General features: G+C 47.2%; 1 protein-coding gene and 1 long non-coding RNA gene across 4 annotated transcripts; one reads left to right on the top strand and one right to left on the bottom strand.

Moving 5' to 3' along the window:
• Positions 1-1,230: 1,230 nt before the first annotated feature.
• Positions 1,231-7,647, bottom strand: LOC119952251. Its single transcript, XR_005457790.1, has 2 exons — positions 7,399-7,647; positions 1,231-1,653 (listed from the first exon to the last, which is right to left on the bottom strand). It is a non-coding gene; the product is annotated as an uncharacterized LOC119952251 (long non-coding RNA).
• Positions 7,648-7,741: 94 nt separating this feature from the next.
• LOC119952168 (zinc finger protein 229-like) lies at positions 7,742-16,535 on the top strand. Of its 3 annotated transcripts, none has more exons than XM_038775761.1 (3): positions 7,742-7,828; positions 12,758-12,874; positions 14,420-16,533. In XM_038775761.1, exon 3 carries the CDS (start codon positions 14,467-14,469, stop codon positions 15,667-15,669), a length of 1,203 nt encoding a protein of 400 aa, XP_038631689.1. In that variant the 5' UTR covers positions 7,742-7,828; positions 12,758-12,874; positions 14,420-14,466; the 3' UTR covers positions 15,670-16,533. The 3 variants fall into 3 exon arrangements, with proteins under 3 accessions (XP_038631689.1, XP_038631690.1, XP_038631691.1); XM_038775762.1 differs by having other exon boundaries at positions 7,748-7,832; XM_038775763.1 differs by lacking the exon at positions 12,758-12,874 and having other exon boundaries at positions 7,748-7,828; positions 14,420-16,535.
• Positions 16,536-17,115: the final 580 nt, after the last annotated feature.

Genomic DNA, 17,115 nt, shown 5'->3' with positions numbered 1-17,115 from the left:
GGATTAACCCTTAGTGGATTCCCAGCTATTGTTACACTCAAGTAATGCTGAAATGAAATGAATGAAAATCACTTATTGTCACAAATAGGCTTCAATTAAGTTACTGTGAAAAGCCCCTATTCGCCACATTCCGGCACCTGTTCGGGGAGGCTGGTACGGGAATGGAACCGTGCTGCTGGCCTGCCTTGGTCTGCTTTCAAAGCCAGCGATTTAGCCCTGTGCTAAACCAGCCCCTAATATCCTTAATATGATTATAGTTAATTAATCTTAATGAGTTCTCATTTAATCCTTTTACCTCTATCGTCTTCCATTACTCTCATGGTTATTGCTGACTAGAAAAGTCACTGACTTTCCCTTTTGTTCTGTCTGACCGTCCCCCTTTCTCACCAGCATTAAACCCATCACATTTCTCCCTCTCTTTAGTTCAGAAGTAGAGTTACATTAGACGTGAAACATTAACTCTGTTTCTCTCTCCACAGATGCTGCCAGACCTGCTGCGTTTTTCCAGTTCTTTCTGTATTTATGTTATATCTGTCTGTAGTGGGGGGATAAATGCTCTTTACTATCCAGTAATAAATTAAATGTCCTTCTTCAGCTTTTGTGGATCATTTCAGTGGATATGTTCTCTCCCAGGCTCAAAGAGCATCAGCCCACTGGAAGCAAACCCAGTGAAACCGGCCAGTCCAGCAGAAAGAAACCCTCGAACTTCACTCACTGTTAGAATGAAGATGGTTCAGTCCTGGATGTGATTAACAGCAGCAATAACAGCAGAATCTAATTCCTGTCATCACTTGTGAACTCCCTGGTGTTTCAACAGATAGGATGCCCGAGTGAATCCCTTCCCACACACAGAGCAGGTGAATGGTCTCTCCCCAGTGTGAACTCGCTGGTGTCTCAGCAGCTGTGATGAAACACAGAATCCCTTCCCACACTCAGTACAGGTGAACGGCTTCTCCCCCAAGTGAACTCGCTGGTGTGTCCGCAGGTTGGACGAATCTCTGAATTCCTTCCCACACTGAGAGCAGGTGAATGGCTTCTCCCCAGTGTGAATTCGTTGGTGTTTCCATAGGCTGGATAACTGAGTGAATCCCTTCCCACACTGAGGACAGGTGGATGGCTTCTCCCCAGTGTGAATTTGCTGATGTGACTTCAGGTTGGATAACTGAACGAATCCCTTCCCACACACAGAGCAGGTGAACGGCCTCTCCCCAGTGTGAATGTGTCGATGAACTTCGAGCCTTGATGGGAAACTGTATCTCTTCCCACAATCCCCACATTTCCATGGTTTCTCCAAATTTTGGTACTCCTCGTGTCTCTCCAGGTTGGACAATCAGTTGAGGCTTTGCCCACACACAGAACACGTGTACGGTCTCTCCCCGCTGTGAACGGTGTGATGTGTTTTCAGGCTGTGTAACTGGTTAAAGCTCTTTCCACAGTCAGTGCTCTGGAACACTCTCACTCGGGTGTGTGTGTCTCGGTGCTTTTCCAGTCACACTGATGTTTAAAATGTTTTGATGCTGACAGATCCGGCAAACATTTCTCCTTCTAGATTCAAAGGCCGATAATATTCAGGTCCAAGGAATCGAGAGACTCTGACAGATCCCAGACGTGACATTTGCGATTTCTCTCTGTAATTCCTCCTCTTCTAATCTCCTGAAAAGGAATCATCACTGTCAGTACAGGATGGAAATTCATAAACAGCCAATTCTAGTTTCTCTGGAACATTCTTTCCTCCCTCATTCCCCAAAAGCTGTAAATCTCCATCCCACACACTCTCCCTCCATTCTCACTCCTGGGCACAGAGACCATAACAAATAGGAGTTGCAGTCGGCCATTCAGCCCATCGAGCCTGCTCAACCATTCAATGGGATCATTGTCCAACTTACCTCAGCACCATTTTCCCACACTATCCCCCCATATCCCTCGATATCTTCAATATCTAGAAACCTGTCAATCTCTGTCTTGAAAATATTTGATGACCGAGGCCCCACAATCCTCTGGGGTAGAGAATTGGGGAAGCACGGTAGCACAGTGGTTAGTACTGCGGCCTCGCAATGCCAGGGTCCTGGGTTTAATTCCAGCCTTGGGTCAATGTCTGTGTGGAGTTTGTACGTTCTCCCCGTGTCTGCATGGGTTTCCTCCGGGTGCTCTGGGTTCTCCCAGATGTACGGGGTAAGTGGATTGGCTGTGCTAAATTGCCCCCTAGTGTCCAGGGATGTGCAGGTTAGAGTGTGGGGCTGCAGGGATAGGGTGGGATATGGATCCATGCAGGTTCGATGGGCCGAATGGCCTCCTTCTGCACTGTAGGAATTCTAACATTCTAAGAATTCCAAAGCAGCACCACATCTTCGAGTGAAGAAATCCCTCCCTCATCTCCATTTTCCTGCCTGTTCCCCAGAACCCTCGACTCCCTCATCAATCAGAAATCTGTCTGGGGGGATCCACGCGAGGTGGGTGGGGGAGTAGCTGCTTTTCCGCAGGTTCTGGTGCCATTCGCATAGAATCCGTCATTTATCCTGATTGCCTGGCACTCATCTACCTCATCCTTCAATTAATATTTGTTGTCATGTCCCTGGAAGGCTTCGGGATTGGGTTTGGTGGGATTATGCTGAAAAACATCAAAACATCCATCGCTAAGAGTGCAGGTGGATTCAGTGGAAATGGAGCCACCTTTTCAACATGGCGGCCTGACCCTCAGGAAGTCTCTCGACCCCGCGCTCTCCGGGGCTATCTCGGAGGCGGTGAAAATGATGACTGCCGACATTCTCCGTGTTACTGACCTGAGGCTGAGTGTGCTGACTCAATATCTGTGAGCTCATGAGGCCGAGCTGTAAAACACCATGAAGGGGTTCAATGATCCGGAGGAGAGAATCCTGAACATTGAGCAAGATGCCTCCTCGGCGGAGGCAAGAATTCAATTCTTGGAAACCGGCCGAGTGACGTGGCGGAGGTCCTGGAGGATTTGGAGAACCGAGGTCAGAGAAAGAACATCCGAGTTGTCGGCCTGCCAGAAGGTGTGGAGGGTGAGGCTCCCATTAGGTTCTTCGAGGACCGGCTGCCATGTTTTCTCCAGCTGGATGTGAATCCTGGGTGTTTTGAATTCAAAAGTGCGCATCATGGACTTCCAGTAGCAGCCATGGAGTGAGTGGGCGCACACAGGGCGGCTCCTGCTCGAAGGTGTTGGCTTTGTCCCTTTTTTCCTGAGTTCCGGGTACATTCAGCAGTAAAGTGGAGCGGAGGGTGCAGGGCAGGAGGATCTCCCCTGGATGGGTATGTTTATGGGCTATCAGACCCGACTGAAGATAGGTAAAGAGCTGGTGAAAGAGTTGGGGAGACTCTTGGCGCTGTGCCAATTAGGGAGGAGGGGGGAGGGTCTGCAGATGGAGCAGTTAACTGGCAACCTCATTAAAGAGGAGTTTCGGCAAATGTTGCAGGGGGGCCCTGCAAATCACATTGATATGTTTTGGTCCTGTCCAAAGCTGGAGGATTACAGGAAGGAGGTGTTTAGGGTAATCTATAAAGTGATGCTCGTGAAACTGGACCCGGGCCCTCGGGAGGCCATATTCGGGGTGTCGGACCAGCCGAGGTTGTAAATGGGTGCGGAGGCAGATCTTGTAGCCTTTGTCTCATTGATCGCCCAAAGGCGGATCCTGCTGGGGTGGAGATCAACCTCTCCACCCTGAGCCCTGGCATCGTGGGGGGACCTGCTGGAATTCGTAACGCTTGAAAAGGTCAAATTTGAACTGAGGGGAAGGATGGACGGGTTCTACAATTCATGGGCGTTATTCATTATGCACTTTCGAGAATTGGATCACATTGAACATTAGGGGGGATTGGGGGCTGGGAGGGTTGGGGGAGGGGGGGAGGACTGTAGGTGTTAATGGTGACTATGGGTGATTCCTGATTCCTCTTTGTCATCTGTTTATGATAGCATGCGGGCTAATGTCTGGGCTTTGGTGGGAGGATGGAATCGTTGTTATTGATATGGGGCTTGACATGATATCCGTTACTGATTATTGTTTAGTGTTGGATGCAAATTTTGGAGAAAATGTGAAAAAGGAGAATAAGAAATATTTTTAAATAAAGAGGAGTTTGGGCAGCAGAGGAAGGGAATGCAGAGCGACTGGCCGAGGCGATTCAGGGGGCAGTGGCACCTCTTTGCGGGACCCTGGAATGGTGGGAAAGTGCCTCGAGATGCAGAGGGTGATGATCCGCGAAGTGGAGAAGGTGGGGACCGATCAGAGTGACCGTATTGTGCCGTTGGAGGCGGAGGTGGCGATCCTGGGAGAGTTGTGTAAGTCGCTGTGGTCTAAGGTGGAGGAGCAGGAGAACAGGTCCAGGTGGTAAAATCTGTGGATTATGGGTCTGAGAGAGGGACTCATCTCAGGGTGAAAGATCAGATAAGACTGAGGAAGGGATGGATGGGTCAAGTGTTTCACTCGGGGTTTGATTCACAGTCAAGGGGGTGGCCATTTTGTTGAGCAAGACAACAGGGTTTACGGGGGCCAGAGAGGTGTTGGACCTGGGGGGAGGTTTGTGACGGTGAGTGGGGCGTGAGAGGGGACGGCGGTGGTGTTGGTAAATGTGTATGCGCCCATTTGGGATGATATTGGTTTTGTAAAGAAGTTACTGGGAGCGATTCCGGACCTGGATTCTCTGCAGCTGATCATGGGAGTGGATTTTGATTGTGTCATGGAGGTCGGGGAGGTCGAGCCCTAAGTCGATGGGAAGGTCGAGAATGATGAAAGAGCTCTGAAGGTTCTGGAAAGGATGGGGATGGTGTATCGGTGGAGGTTCATGAACCCGGGAGAGAGGGAATATTCCTTATTCTCGCATGTGTATAGGGTGTATTCCAGGATTGATTTTTTTGTAGTGAGCCGGTCGGTGCTGATGGCGATGGTCGGACTGGAATCATGATCTCGGACCATCACCGCACTGGTTAGGTGTGAGGCTTTGATCGGGACAGGTGCAGAGACCGGGGTGGAGGATGAATTCTCGGCTTTTGGCTGATAAGAAATTCTGTGGGAAGGCGAGAGGAGCGATTAAGAACTAAGCTGAGCTCAGCCTAAACAGGGAGGTGTCGGATGCCATGTTGTGGGAGGCCGGTATCCGGGGAGAAATCACTTCATTTAAAGCCGACAGGGAGAGGCTGAGAAGAGAGGAGCACCGGTGGTTACTGGATGAGGTAGTGGAGGTGGACCCCACAAAGGAATTGTTGACAGAAAGGAAGACGTTGCAGGGGCAGTTTGACCAACTGGCGATGGGTAGGGCGGTGGGCAGCTGCAGAGGGTGAGGGGGCTGCAGTGTGAGCATGGGGAGAAGGCGAGGCGTAGGCTGGTCCACCAGCTGCAGTATCAGGCAGCATCAAGGGAAATTCTGCAGGTGAAGGCGGCGAAGGGGGAGGTGGTATTGGACCCAAAAGGATAAATGAGGTGTTGAAGGCCTTCTACCAGGGGCTGTATAAGGCCGAGTCGGTGGGGGAGGTGGCGGGTGTGGGCAGTTCCTGGATGGGATGGAGTTCCCGGAGTTGGAGGGGTAGAGGCCAGCACTGGAGGTGCCATTGGGGTTAAGGGAGGTAATGGAGTGTATTGGTAGGATGAAGGCAGGGTAGGCGATTGCTTTCCGGTGGAATTTTCTAAGCAGTTTATGACGGAGTTGCCCCTCCCCAGTTGTTGTGTGTGTTTAGTGAGGGGGTGGAAGAGGGAGATCTGTCGGCTACGTTGGTGCAGACATTGATCTCAGAAAAGAAGTACCCACCAGAGTGTGGGTCCTACAGGCCCATTTCGCTGTTAAACATGGACATGAAGGCCCTGGTGAAAGTGTTGCCGTGTAGGTAGGAGGGATGTGTGCCGGTGATGGTTTCTGAGGATCAAATGGGTTTTGTGAAGGGGAGATGGCTCTCCAGTAACATCAGGAAGTGACTGAATGTAATTATGACTCTGGCAAGGGGGTGAGAGCGTGGGTTTGATTGTTGTATGCATTCTCCATGACGCTGACACACACACGCCATAATCATCTTATCTATTGAATGGAAAAAGGCCTTACGGATGTAGATCGGTCAGGATCCAAATAGGAAGAGGAACCTGGGCAGTACCTTGATCATCTGCACCCTCCCGCCAGGGAAAGCGGGAGTCCATCCCATCTCTGTGGGCCATTTTTGACTTTGTCCGGCAGACTCACTCCTCCTGGGCTTTCCATCAGTAAATTAAATTCAACTTAGGCCGGGAGTGGGGTACAGTATTTAGCACTGCTGCCAGGGACCCAGGTTTGATTCCTTGAGCGGCTGTCTGTGTGGCGTTTGCACATTCTCCATGTTTCCTCCGGGTGATCCGAATTTCTCCCACAGTCCAAAGATGTGTAGCTAAAGTGGATTGGTCATGCTAAATTGCCCCTAATATCCAAAGATATGTAGGTTAGGCGGGTTGGCCATGATCGATGCACGAGGTTACGGGGATAGGGTGGGGAGTGGGCCTCAGTGGAGTGCTTTTTCTGAGGCTCAGTGCACACCTGAGGGGTGAATGGCCTTCTGCACTATCGGAATTCTATGTCATCTATGTTGTGTTCTTCATTTTAATTCGATTATGCTGTTAGTCTATTTTGTAATATTTTGGGGTGTGCATTGTATAATCTGTTTTTGTATAATCTTTCCCCACTCACTGTGTTAACCTGTTAGCTGGTTGTTCAATTGATCTGGCATTTCACATAGTGTCTCTGATCCCTAAAATATCCTGGTACAAATTAATTCTGCAATGTGTTCCTTGTATTTATGCGGCAATATCTCTTGTTCTCTTCTGTGCCCATTTCCCACCAATTTTCCTGTTACTCTGTTCCATTCATTATTTTAAAAATGGTTAAAAAACCATAACAAAATAAAAATCTGTCCAACTCATCCGTGAATATATTCAGTGACTCCCTGACTCCACTGGTCCCTGTGTAAGAGAAATCCAGAGACTAACAACCCTCTGAGGGAACTGATGACTTGAAATGTATAACGTAGCTACAGAACTATATTGCACAACTGGAAATAATAATAAATATACTTGATTACACAACTATCAATAATCAAAAAATCTGCAATTTATAACACCAGGCATATTGCGGGACGATATTATTTGTAGTCCCCTTAAATGTCAGCCATCTCCTGGGGAAACCAGCCCTTTAATTGTGAACATTAGGAAAGAGACCATCCTTTTAGCCAGACAAATAAATGTGTCAAGCTGAGGGAGCAAAGGATGTCAACGTCTTTAAGAGAGAGAGAGAGAGACCTGGGTCAAGCTTTGCAGAGTCTGCACCCTCCCTGGATTCACTTCCTTTCCCTTCAGTTGCTGCAAGTGACCAATTGAAGGTGAGAATGAGAAAAGAAATGGAAATCGGGAGAAAATAAAGTGTTTTACTCACAGATGTTGGAGACAGGGGGAGATTTCATCCAACTTCCGCTTTGTGACATCACAATGGCGCCCTGCCTCAATCAACCAATAGGAATCACGCTGTTCCGGGTGTCGTCTCCGGGTTGCAGTGCGCAGGCGCAGACTCGGGAGGCCCGACCCGACCCGACCCTTTGTTCGCCCTCTGCCTGCACGTGTACCTGCTGGAAATCTGACGGCTCCGGCCAGAGCGAGGAACCGCTCGGTGATCTCCGCGGGGCCCCCCCGGGACTGCGCATGTGTGAACGAGAGCCCGCCCACTATCTTTCCTGCTTTGGTGTTGACCAATTGAAATTTTGGAGGACCTTAAGGTCTCTGGTCCTCCAGCCAATCAGAGCGCGGGGTTTGTGTGAGTGACGATTGAGCTTCAGTGAGACGGAAGCTTCTTCCTTTCTCCAACATCTGTGAGTAAAACACTTTCTTTTCTCCCCCTTTCCATTTCTTATCTCATTCTAAGAAGTCTTACAACACCAGGTTAAAGTCCAACAGGTTTGTTTCAAACACGAGCTTTCGGAGCACGGCTCCTTCTTCAGGTGATTATCTCATTCTCACCTTCAATTGGTCACTTGCAGCAACTGAAGGGAAAGGAAGTGAATCCAGGGAGGGTGCAGACTCTGGAAAGCTTGGCCCAGGTCTCTCCCTCTCTCTCTCATCCTTTGCTCCCTCAGTTTGACACATTTATTTGTCGAGACTCTCTGAAGCTCAAATACGACAAATATAAACCATCCATGAGCCCGGCTGCTGCCCAGCCTGTAATATAACAGAGGGCTGGTTTAGCTCAGCTGGTTAGAGAAGCAGAGCGAGACCAGCAGCGTTGGTGTAATTCCCCTAACGGCTGAAATTATTCATGAAGGCCCCACCTTCTCAAACCTGTCCCTCGCCTCAAAGGGGAAAGCAGCCGCTGGTCATCTGGGACTATGGTGACTTTACCTTTAATATAATAATTGAATCAACTTGATATAATCCTCACCCAACCCGAAGCCTCTCAGTGTTTACACCAGATAAATCCACTCAACTTGAGCAAATGCTTTCAGTACACCGCTTTTACCAGACTCCTAAACAACACTCTTATGGACTGACCTTATTAACACTACACTTCTGTAGGCTTCACCTGTTGCCGGTGTTTATGTAGTTACATTGTGTACCTTGTGTTGCCGTATTATGTATTTTCTTTTATTTCCTTTTCTTTTCATGTACTTAATGATTAAGTACATGAAAAGAAAAGGAAATAAAAGACAAGTACATGAAAAGAAAAGGAAATAAAAGACAAGAACGATCACGGGAGCCTCCGTGGACCGTGGGGCAGTTACCAGATTCTAATTTTGTTGTATTCCCAAGATTAATGTATATCATTAACCTCTATCATTACTATTATCTTTATTTTTACTTCCACCAAGGAGGTTATGTTTTTGTCGGAGTATGTGTGTGTTTGTTTTTTTTCCACTGACGTTGTACAGATTGTATACAAATTTCACAGACTGCATACAAAGTTTCCCCTGCTTTCATTTATGTGGGGGGGGGGGGGGATTTTTTTTCCCTTCGATTTCATAACCCTTGGAGGAGGTCTGCACTCTCTGAGTGCTCTTGTTATTATTGTATATATCTGTATGTAATTTTTTCATTTAATGTGGGGGCCCCTTTTTGCGGATCCTGGTTCAGCTGCACCATTTGCAGTACTGCACCATATGGCCCATGGACCATGGTAAATTCGGCTATGGAAAATTTCTGTGGTGCCCCCTTCCCTTGATGCCCTAAGCACGTGCTTATTTTGCTTAATGGTTAATCCACCCCTGACTTAATGATCCGTTGAGCTGCTTGCAGAAAAATACTCTTCACTGTACCTCGGTACACGTGACAATCAACAAATCCAATCCAAGAGATCACCAGTCCATCCTGTGCATATTTCTGAAAAACTTGAATCACATTCAGCAACCTTTCAAAGTTGTGACTGGAAAATCTTCCCCGATAAAGCCAGTCTGGTCCTCCCGCACAATTGTCGGAAGGATGTCCTCGAGCCTTCTCACCAAAACTTTAGATAGCAGTTTGAAGTGAAGATTCAAAAGAGGGATTGACCAATAAGAGGTCCACTCCTCCGTGTCCTTGCCCGTCTTCAGAATCAAAGATATATAAGCGTCACAGAGAGTTGCTGGCAGCATCCCCGAGTCAAAAGAGTGACAATACATATCCACCAATGGATCTGACAACAAATCCTCAAATCCGCTATAATAATAATCTTTATTAGTGTCGCAATTAGGCTGACATTAACACTGCAATGAAGTTACTGTGAAAATCCACTATCGCCACACTCTGGCGCCTGTTCGGGTACCATGAGGGAGAATTCAGAATGTCCAAACTACCTAACAGCATGTCTTTCGGGACTTGTGGGAGGAATCTGGAGCACCTGGAGGAAACCCACGCAGACACGGGGAGAACGTGCAGACTTTGCATAGACCAGAGACCCAAGCCAGGAATGGAATGCGGATCCCTGATGCTATGAAGCAACTGTGATAACCACTGTGCTATATGGCAGGGATTTGCTCGGTTTATTCCCAAACTTCTACAATCTTTTCCCGACCTGCTGAGTCAATAGGGGGTCCAAAGCCACTCCTGCCGTGTTAACCTCCCTCAGCGATCGCTTCCTCGGGGCCTTCTTATAATTCTCCTCGGCCTTTGCCAGACAAACCTCCAGGCGTCTTTGGTGCTCCAGCATCCTGTACCTTTTATTAGCAGCGTAAGAAATTATCAGCCCCCCCCCCCCAAACACACACACACATACACACACACACACACACACACACACACACACACACACACACACACACTGGCAGGAGCTATAGATGTCTGCAGGGGGAAATGGAGGGCGAAATACCAGGAGCCAAGTTAAAGAAACTGAATAATTCAAATTCTTCCTCAAAATGTGTCGGAAATGACGTAACTCTTATCAGGGAGGCATCAAATCACCACTCTTAACCTGGGGGTGAGCCCTCGAGTAGGATCTCCAGAGAAATGAGGAGATTGTTCACAATTACGATGTTTTCTGTGGACACCAAGTATGGGATCGTCCTCAGCAGAAAAAAGTCGTTGATTCTATTATGACTTTGATGTGGGGCTGGAAATACGGTAAAATCCATACCCTTTGATGCAAAGCTCTCCACATAACCCAACTCCTTACAAGCCGGGGCCAACGCCCTACCTTGCAGCATGAGGGGGGGTTTGGTTCCTGGTAACCAGGGGCTTATCTACCAGAGAATTTAAGTGGCCATTGAAGTCTACTAAATCCACAAAAACCTTTGTAATGATCTCCGGGGAGTAATTCGGGGGTCCATAAACATTCATTAATGAAACAACACCTCCATGCACCGAACCTCTAATGATCACATATCCACCTCCTTTGTCCTTGGTGCAGGTTTCAACCTTAAAAGTGATATTTTTATTAATAAGGATTTCCACACCCCTGCTACTTGATGAAAAGATGGTGGAAACCACCCCCCCCCCCCCCCCCCCTTCCTGTATTAAAGGCATGTCAAATTTCTCCTTAAGAAAGGAGAGGATCTTTTTCCTTCTGATAGGGTGATGGATGCCCCGTACATTCCCTGAGAAAATCTGCAGATTAACTGCCGCCATTAGTGAGGCGACAGAGAGAACAGAAACAGATTTTCACGCCACAATCGGGCGTGTGCCATTACCCCCCCTCCAACTCACTTTACACCAGAGGCACCAAAGTTTCCCCAAACTGCTCCTTTCACAGATAATAGCCCCGTCTGTACCAGAGTAGGATAAAGTCAACAACACATAAACCCTCCCATAATAACAAAAATACAGAAGAATCACAACCACAATAGATCCATGGGGACATTCCTCAATAAGACTGAGGACCAGGAGGACTAACCCCACGGCCAGACTGTCGTTACCCTCAGGATACCTTCTCCAAAATGAGAAGAAGAAAAGAAGGGCCAACAAGGGAATGGGGATCAAATGTCCCTCCCACATTTTAGACCCACCCGTGAAGACCTGCATCCACCACCACCCACCCCTCGGCAATGGCACCACTCGGTTCTGCCATGATTAACGCTCTGATAATAGAAGAAAGATGACGGATAACAAGCACACGGCACATATACCATAACTGAGATAAGATAATACGAGTCCCTGTAACGCTCAAGGAGAAGAAGACATTCAATCGGCGCTCTCAGAATAACAACTCTCTTCAACGGGATAAAAGATAACAAATTCAGACAACAACGCCATGATAGGGAAAGAGTCCGGATTAGAGCCTGAGTTATACTGAGCTGCAAACCATCCCTCCAAATCCTTGCCCATCGTGGATTCAACAATGGCCAAGGCAGTAGTCGGATTATTGAAAGACTTGACGGAGTTGTCGGATAAAATTATCAGGGTCGCAGGATAAAGCGACATAATTCACTCCCGCAACCTTGATTTCCCTTCAAATTTCATCGAAGCCTCGACGCTTCGTTTGTGTGGCTGCCGAAAAGTCCTGGAAGAAGGAAATCCTCACTCCCTCATGGAGCCAGGTCCCACCTCACCTTACCCGTCTCCAGGACCCTCTGGTGATCTTTCAAGTTGTGTAAGTGAATGATTCCAGGCCTGGGATGAAAACTATCCCTTGGCCTCAAAGACAGGATCCGATGCCCTTTCTAATTGGAAACACCCAGACTTCATATCCATCTTGAGAAAATGTGGCAGCCGATCCTCGAAGCACCTAACGGGAGCCTTACCCTCCCCACCTTCTGGCAGGCCGACGACTCGGATGTTCTTTCTCTGATCCTTGGTTCTCCAAGTGCTCCAGGCCCCCCCCACCACGCCGCTCAGTCGGTTTTCCAAGGATTTAAATATTACCTCCCCCGAGGAGGCATCTTGCTCAATATTCAGAATTCTCTCCGGATCATCGAGCCTCTTCATGGTGTTTTACAGCTCGGCCTCATGAGCTCACAGATATTGAGTCACCACACTCATCCTCTGGTCAATAACACGGAGAATGTCGCTGACATAGATCGGTCAATGATCCCACAGAATAGATGAGCAGGCTCGATGGGCCGATTGGCTAATTGCAGCTCCTATTTGTAATGGTCTCTGTATCCAGGACAGGCAGCAGTGAGCATGGATCTGTCAATCAGCCTGAATCAGCACCTTCAGGAGAATTGGGAGGGTGAATATTAGATACAGCAGAGTGAGAATGGAGGGAGAGTGTGTGGGATTGAGATTTACACCTTTTGGGGAATGAGAGGAAAGAATGTTCTCCAGAAACTAGAATTGTCTGTTCTGAATTTCTATCCTGTACTGACAGTGATGTCGTTTGTAAATTGTTTTCACAGGATATTAGAAGAGGAGGAATTACAGACAGAAATTTCAAACGTCACGTCTCAATCTGACTGAGTCTCTCAATTCCTTGGAACTGAATATCACCGAAGTTTGAATCTAGAAGGAGAAAGGTTTGTCTGTTCTGTCAGCTTCAAAAGATTTTAACCATCAGTGTGACTGGAAAAGCACCGAGACACACACACCCGAGTGAGAGTGTTCCAGAGCACTGACTGTGGAAAGAGCTTTAACCAGTTACACAGCCTGAAAAACATCGCACCATTCACAGCGGGGAGAGACCGTACATGTGTTCTGTGTGTGGACGAGCTTGAAGTAAAAAAACTCACCACTATTCTTAGAATTCCCCCATACCAAAAAATGTCAATAAGACATTCTAAATGGTGAACAGGGATTCTCACTCCCTGACTCCTCTGCAGACTTAGATGGGTGCTATTCGGGTCAAACTAGTGTTTCAAATTATTCCCCCAGTATAACCCATATCTTCATCGAAGAATTTCATCTACTTACCACTTAGTAGCATCGAGCCTGGTCCCACGTTGCTAAGTAAGTAAAGTAGACTTTGTAATAACCAATGTTTCAGGTTAAAACGTTTAAGTTATTTTATTATTACATTTTTTTCTTTAAAAATATGCAATCACTGTCTTTACAGAAAAGTAAAAAGATCTTGGCTCTGGATTCTCCTGGTTGGTTGAAAAGACCTTCAGGTCCACCTTGACAATCTCTCTTCTTTAGCTTTTGGTCTTCCTCAGATGGATTTGCTGTTCTGCTCGGTTGCTATGCTATATCCTTCCCATGACCGAGCTATGAGAGCTGACTCTCTGCTGGCTGTCCCCCTTTTTTACGGTTTATATTCTCCTTCTAGCAGTTATTACGTTTATATGACATCGTAAAGTAACTTTATTTTACTCGTGATTGAACAAGGTACCTTTAATCTGAAATATTTCTAACACGACTCTGTATTCATATTGAGCATGACTTCTGCTCATCGAACTCTTGATTATATTGTTTCCTTTGTGATGTTCAAAAGTACTTTGATCCCAGAGAGGTGTTATATCTGGTTTCTGTAATTTCTAAAGTTGCTTTATTACCAAATAGTGACCCCAGCTCAGAACTCTGACTCCGATTTGGGGCTAACCTGTGTTCCCGTGGATACGTCTCCAGCTTCCCATATTCACCTGGTGTCAGCAGAATTTCACACCTAAACATTTGTCACCCATTTCAACTGAAAATCCTAGCAATTCTTTTTTAGCTGCTTACTAAAATAATTAACTTCAAAGAAGGTGCAAAATATTGTTTTTATCCATATAACTAAAAGTTCAATCTGCTGTGACTTAAAAGACATACATTAGTTTTACAGCTTGAATAGTCACAAGCTGTTTTCTTAATGCCTGTTTGATAAAGGCTATCTGCATTTCAAAACTTCTTTTGCAGCGGCTGTTAACCCTTCGTGGGATTTTTCCCTACATTCTCTCATGTACCTTATTCCCGTACCAGCCTCCCCGAACAGGCGCCGGAATGTGGCGACTAGGGGCTTTTCACAGTAACTTCATTGAAGCCTACTCGTGACAATAAGCGATTTTCATTTTCATTTTCATTTCAGGTATTGCCAGACCTCCATGTTTCAAATGACATATTTTCCCATTTTTTTTCTTTTACAGGCTTCAACTGATCGTCAAACCTGGGGAGACACGAGGAGACCCAAAACATGGAGAAACGGTGGAAATGTATGGACTGTGGGAAGGGATTTATGGCTCCATCTCAGCTGGACATTCATCGTCGCATTCACACTGGGGAGAGGCCATTCACCTGCTCTGTGTGTGGGAAGGGATTCACTGTGTTATGCACCCTGCAAAGACACCAGCGAGTTCACACTGCGGAGAGGCCGTTCACTTGCTCTCAGTGTGGGAAGGGATTCACTACTTTATCCGATCTGCAGCAACACCAGCGGGTTCACACTGGAGAGAGGCCATTCACCTGCTCTCAGTGTGAGGAGGGATTCGCTCAGTTATCCGCCCTGCTGTCACACCGTCGACTTCACACTGGAGAGAGGCCATTCACTTGCTCTCACTGTGAGAAGGGATTCACTGCGTTACCCCAACTCCAGAGACACCAGCGAGTTCACACTGGGGAGAGGCCATTCACCTGCTCTCAGTGTGAGAAGGGATTCACTGTGTTATCCAGCCTGCAGACACACCAGCGAATTCACACTGGGGAGAAGCCGTTCACCTGCTCTCAGTGTGAGAAGGGATTCACTCAGTTTTCCAACCTGCAGATACATCAGCGACTTCACACTGGGGAGAAGCCATTCACCTGCTCTCAGTGTGGGAAGGGATTCACTACTTCATCGAACCTGCGGACACACCAGCGAGTTCACACTGGGGAGAAGCTGTTCACCTGCTCTCAGTGTGAGAAGGGATTCACTACGTCATCGAACCTGCGGACACACCAGCAAGTTCACATTGGGGAGAGGCCGTTCATCTGCTCTCAGTGTGAGAAGGGATTCACTACTTTACCGAGCCTCCGGCTACACCAGCGACTTCACACTGCGGAGAGGCAATTCACCTGCTCTCAGTGTGGGAAGGGATTCACAACTTCATCGAACCTGCAGATACATCAGCGAGTTCACACTGGGGAGAAGCCGTTCACCTGCTCTCAGTGTGAGAAGGGATTCACTCAGTTAACCAACCTGCGGATACATCAGCGAATTCACACTGGGGAGAAGCCATTCACCTGCTCTCAGTGTGGGACGGGATTCACTACTTCATCGAACCTGCGGACACACCAACGAATTCACACTGGGGAGAGGCCATTCACCTGTTCTCAGTGTAAGAAGGGATTCGCTCGGTTATCCCACCTGCAGACACACCAGCGAGTTCACACTGGGGAGAAGCCGTTAACCTGCTCTTAGTGAGAGAAGGGAATCAGATATCCATACACCCTGCAGGAACACTAGCGAGTTCACACCTGGAAGCAGCCATTCACCTGCTCTGAGCAGGGAGACATTCAATGACCCGCCCCAACTACGACAACACGAGCGAATTAATTCTGGGGAGAGGCCATTCATCTGCTCTCAATGTGGGGCGGGTTTTGTGATTCATCCCACCTGTTGTGACTCCAACAAGTTCACAATAAATTCCAGATGTTGGCTTCGTTGTTACTGTTTCTGCTCTCACTGACATCCAGGACTGCATTTTGTTCATTCTGACATCTGGTGAATGGTGATGATTGGAGGGTTTCTTTCTGCTGGACTGGCCGGTCTAACACCTCTGCCTCCGGGGGCTGACCATTTTTGAGTCTCGTTGCGATTACCTGGTTCCAAGTTTGACGAGGAGCACAGAATGAAAAGGTGTTTACACGTTGGAAGATATTTAGTTCCCAAAGCAGCCATGTTGCCATGAAGATGGGCTATGGTGGTTACAGGGTTCTTTTGCCTAATTTATCTGGGTGTTTAGACAGGGAACCGCTCGCATTTTATTTACATAAAATATAGATTCCTTTAAGAAGCAAAAATTAAACAGCAAAGTGAAGCTATTGTGGCTAACAAGAAAAGTTAAAGATTCCATTAGATCAATGGAGGAGACTCATAAAGTGGCCCAAATAGTAGTGAGCCTGAGGATTGGGAACTTGTTTTAGAATTCAGCAAAGGAGGACCAAGAAACTGATAAAGAGAAAACAGAATATGAGAGCAAACTGGGGAGAACTGGAAAAGCTCCTATAGGGATGTGAAAAGGAAAAGATTAGCAAAGACCAATGTGGGTCCATTCCAGGCAGAGACAGGAGAGTTTATAATGGGGAATAAGGAAATGGCAGAGAAACTAAACAATGTGTGTCTGTCTTCACAGAGGAAGATACAGAAATTGTCCCAAAAACACTAGAGAACCAAGGGACCGGTGAGCACGAGGAACTGAAAGAGATTAATATCAGTGAAAAAGTAGCACTGGAGAAATGAATGTGGTTGAAAGTTAATAAATCCCCAAACGTTGCTGCTCCACATCCCAGAGAGTTGAAAGAGTCGGCTGTAGAGATAGTGGATACATTGGTGATCATCTTTCAAAATTCTATAGATTCTGGAATGGTTCCTGCAGATTGGAAGGTGGTAAATGTAACCCCACTATTTAAGGAGGGAGAGAGTAAATGGGGAACTACAGACCCATTAGCCTGACATCAGTAGGAGGGAAAATGCCCCAATCTATTATAAAGGATGTGATAACCTCGGAATTAGGAGCAGGAGTAGGCCACTCGGCCCCTCGAGCCTGCTCCACCATTCAATAAGTTCCCGGTTGATCTGATTGTAACCTCAACTCCACAGAGGCCCTTAGAAAATAAATGTTGGGGACTTCCGGTGTGCACCATA

Source organism: Scyliorhinus canicula, chromosome 17, assembly GCF_902713615.1.
Source record: "Scyliorhinus canicula chromosome 17, sScyCan1.1, whole genome shotgun sequence".
Taxonomy (NCBI): domain Eukaryota; kingdom Metazoa; phylum Chordata; class Chondrichthyes; order Carcharhiniformes; family Scyliorhinidae; genus Scyliorhinus; species Scyliorhinus canicula.
This window is presented reverse-complemented; position numbering and strand designations above follow the sequence as displayed.